This window comes from Vigna radiata, chromosome 11 (genome assembly GCF_000741045.1).
Source record: "Vigna radiata var. radiata cultivar VC1973A chromosome 11, Vradiata_ver6, whole genome shotgun sequence".
In the NCBI taxonomy this organism is placed as follows: Eukaryota; Viridiplantae; Streptophyta; class Magnoliopsida; order Fabales; family Fabaceae; genus Vigna; species Vigna radiata.
The window spans coordinates 11,944,181-11,948,243 of NC_028361.1; the positions used below are offsets into that span (position 1 = coordinate 11,944,181).

The 4,063-nt window shown below is 32.9% G+C and overlaps 1 protein-coding gene across 1 annotated transcript; it reads left to right on the forward strand.

The window, feature by feature from the left end:
- Positions 1-228: 228 nt before the first annotated feature.
- Positions 229-2,804, forward strand: LOC106776774 (polygalacturonase At1g48100). The gene is made up of 7 exons (XM_022775802.1): positions 229-540; positions 640-768; positions 894-1,061; positions 1,291-1,498; positions 1,878-1,959; positions 2,058-2,166; positions 2,263-2,804. Exons 1-7 carry the CDS (start codon positions 262-264, stop codon positions 2,665-2,667), a joined length of 1,380 nt encoding a protein of 459 aa, XP_022631523.1. The 5' UTR covers positions 229-261; the 3' UTR covers positions 2,668-2,804.
- Positions 2,805-4,063: the final 1,259 nt, after the last annotated feature.

Consider the following 4,063-nt stretch of genomic DNA (forward strand, 5'->3'; position numbering starts at 1 on the left):
GAATCTTCATATTATATGACAAGGGTATCCACGTCTCTTTCGATTAATTCAACTTATCTTAAGCATTAGTGATTGAACAATTTTTTGAAAAGTTTACACTAAAAAATTAGAATCAAACACTGTTTTCCATCATATATTCCACTATATAAACCCTCTATAACTACTATATGATCATTTCCCTGCACATTACCAACTCAAGATCCTAGAACTCGTTGCTGGTGCTGAATCTCTACCAGTGACAAACAAAAGGGTCGTGAAGGAATGAAGAGAAACAAAAGGTTTTCCTCACTCTTTTTCATCTCCTTGTTGGTGATTGTCTTTGTCACCTTCTCTACAGTTTCTGTGGAAGCAAGGAAGACTAAGAAAAATCTTCGCAAACGTAACAGTCATAAAGATAGTCACAGTGGCAATGGCCACGGTAGAGGGTCACATTCTCCATGTCCAACACCAACCCCTCCTCCTTATTATGGTCCTCATGGGAGCATGTTTGATGTTTTGTCTTTTGGTGCCAAGGGTAATGGAGTTTCTGATGATTCAGAGGTAAATAAATAAAGGAAGACTGATCATGCTATGAATTCAAAGACACAGTGAGTTTTAACTGCTAGAGTTATAACATTGTTGATGATGCTTATAAACCAGGCACTTGTAGCTGCATGGAAAGGTGCATGTAAAGTTGCTGGTGCTACAGTTAAAATTCCAGCACAACTCAAGTTCCTCATCAAACCTGTTACTTTACAAGGCCCTTGTATGCCTCACCTTACTCTTCAGGTTTCACTTTTCTCTTTATATGTATATACAGATACAATACTGATAAATTTATCAAAAGAAGGTATCATTATCAAAATAATGTTTTGCATGAGGCATTTGAAAGTTGGATGTGTGTAATGTAACAGATCGATGGAACTCTATTGGCACCTCCTGAAGCATCTTCATGGCCAACATCAAGTTTGTTTCAGTGGATAAATTTCAAGTGGGTACAGAATTTTACCATCAAAGGTTCTGGAACTGTTGACGGCCAAGGCTATAACTGGTGGAGCTACTCGCAATTTTATGACATACAGGTAAAAATTGCCAAAGTCACGTATATTTGACAAAGTTAATATAAATTTCAAACACAAATAACTCACTTTGTACTCATTATGAATTCTGGCAGAAGAAGAGCTATTCAAAAAAAATTCCAAGCATGAAACCAACAGTAAGATCTTACCTATAACACAAAGTACAATTTTGTGTGTAATTTTGTTTAGTTTCAGTTTCTGATAAGCCTTGTTTGAGACTTACTATATGCAGGCTATAAGATTTTACTCCAGCAACTCTGTCACAGTTCGTGATATCAGAATCATAAACAGTCCTCTGTGCCATCTAAAATTTGACAACTCAAAGGGGATTGAAGTTGACAACATTACAATATCCTCCCCAGAGAATAGCCCAAACACTGATGGCATTCACTTACAGAACACACAGGATGTGGAAATTCAACGTTCAATCATTGCAACAGGTAAGAGATTAATTCATATATTTTAAATGACTGTGCATTCCATTTCTACAAGCTGGCAAAGTAGAATCTTGTAAATTGTTAAATCATGGCCGGTATGGTGCATTGCCACTTTACTACTTTGACAAAGAATAGTTGGCTGAAACATCCTTTTCAACTTAAAACGGTAAACTGTCACCAGCAACTAACTTTTGAAACGTGCAGCATATAAAATTATATTTACAGCTAAACTAACTTTAACTTTTATTACATAGTGTGCAGATATAGTAGGTACCCAACTGAATTCAGTCTACATAGTACTAAGATATTAAATTTTATATTTTCCACCAGAAGATTATAATTTATAATACTTATAGTTGCTCTTATTTTTTTATATTATCAGGAGATGACTGTGTATCCATCCAAACCGGTTGCTCTAATATTCATGTCCACCACATTAATTGTGGCCCCGGACATGGCATAAGGTAAGAAAAAGATATGCAGAGCCTAACCAGTCCAAGTTGGCATCTTCCTATAGTGATTTTTTTATCAAAACCACTCAGATATCATTTTCTTTATACAGTTTGGGAGGATTAGGGAAGGACAAGAGTGCAGCATGTGTTTCTGACATCATTGTTGAGGATATCTCTATGAAAAACACTCTATATGGAGCAAGGATCAAAACATGGCAGGTATTAATAACTTTGATCTGTGCTTAAACCTGGTTATAACAAGGTCTGGTTGTTAGCAATATCATTGAGTTTTTTTATTTTTCTTGTAATTAACAGGGAGGCTTTGGTATGGTAAAAAATGTGTCATTTTCCAGAATTCAAGTGTACGATGTTATGTTTCCAATAATGATAGATCAATACTATTGTGACAAGCAAAAGTGCAAGAATCAGACAAACACTGTGGTGATTTCTGGGGTTAAGTTTGATCAAATAAGTGGAACTTTTGGAATGCAGCCTGTTCATCTAGCTTGCAGCAATTCCATTCCATGCACAGATGTTGATTTAACTAGCATTCAACTGAGTCCCTCCCCTAAATATAAAGGTTTGCAACAAGCTGTGTGCTGGAACACTTATGGAAAATCACAAGGACCTTTGCTACCTTCAACCATTGATGATTGCTTGAAAAGTGGTGGTGGACTAATCAAGAGGATAGCAAGGTCACATGATAGACTTTGTTACTGATTGCTCATGTCAGCCTTGTGGCAGCTTCCCTTCTACAATTTTTTTTTTTATAACTGTGGGAAGGTGATGATGGTGTAAATTAATTTACTTCATTTTTCCATTGGATTTAATGTGCTCATAGACTTTATTCATTGGTTAAGTATTGAGTGAGAACAAATATTTTTATTAGTAATTTGTGTTTGTTATTGTGGAAAGACATGGAAAGGTTTTTCTTTAAAATGGTCAAAAATTTATGTAAGACAACTAGCCATCTATTTTATTATCCCAGACATTTATTTTTTAATCATCCTTTCATAAATAATAGGGTTTAAACCCTTCTAAAATAGTTCATAAAAAATTAAAGCAGTTTAATAAAATAAAATCAAAGCAATTATTTTTACATTTAGCTAAATGAATCAGCTAAGTGTTTTCTAGCCTAAACATGCAAATGATAATCCTGTGTTGATCAATTAACTCTACTATAAACAGTGAAGTTCACCTTTAGTAATTTATAGTTTATAACAAGAATGATTTTATTATTTTTATTATTGTGAATTACATCCTCTTTTTATGTATTTGTAACAATTTAATATTCTAAAATAAGAAAATAGAAAACAATATATTAAAAAATAATCTAAAATAATCTAAATAAAACAATTTATATTTATTTTCTTTAATCAAAAAGATTCATAGATATTTTCTTTCATTAACGTTTATATAAACATTAAAAATAATATGTAAATTTTTCTCATTAATTTAAAAAATAGAAACTCAGCAATTATTAGTTGTCGCGAGTTGGATTCTCTTGTCTAAAAAGTTTAAATTAGTGAAGTTCATTTATTTCACTCTTAATTTAAATGGAAAGGAGTCTTGTAGGTTAAGAGACTATAAATTTCGTAGCTTTTGAAAGAAAAAAAAAAACAATGAGAAAAATGATTGGCAAATTGTTATAACCCTTTTTTAGAAATAGGTTTTATTTTTTTTGTTGTGTCGAAAATATATCTTGAAAACAGAGATTGTTGTATAAAAAGAGTGATTAGAGTGAATTTGCTTTGTGTCAATGTGTGAGTGTCACTAGAGCTGTCGAATTGGCCCACTTCATAGGCCCTGGCCCTAACCCATGTGGGTTGGGGCCAAAAAAGCTTACAGGGCTAAAAAACCCCAAAGTCTTATGGGTTAGGACTAGCCCATAGACTTTTCTTTTTATCAAATTTCTAAAACAATCAAATCCAAATAATTTCTAAAAGAAATATGCACTTCCAAAAACAACCCCTGCACAACTAAATACATCATCCAAGCAAAAGGAAACATGTCAAAAATCTGTTTATATATATATATATATATATATATATTTCTATCAAATAATAAACCAGTTTTCGTAACCATGGTCTTATAAATAAAAGGGAAAGAAGTGTTG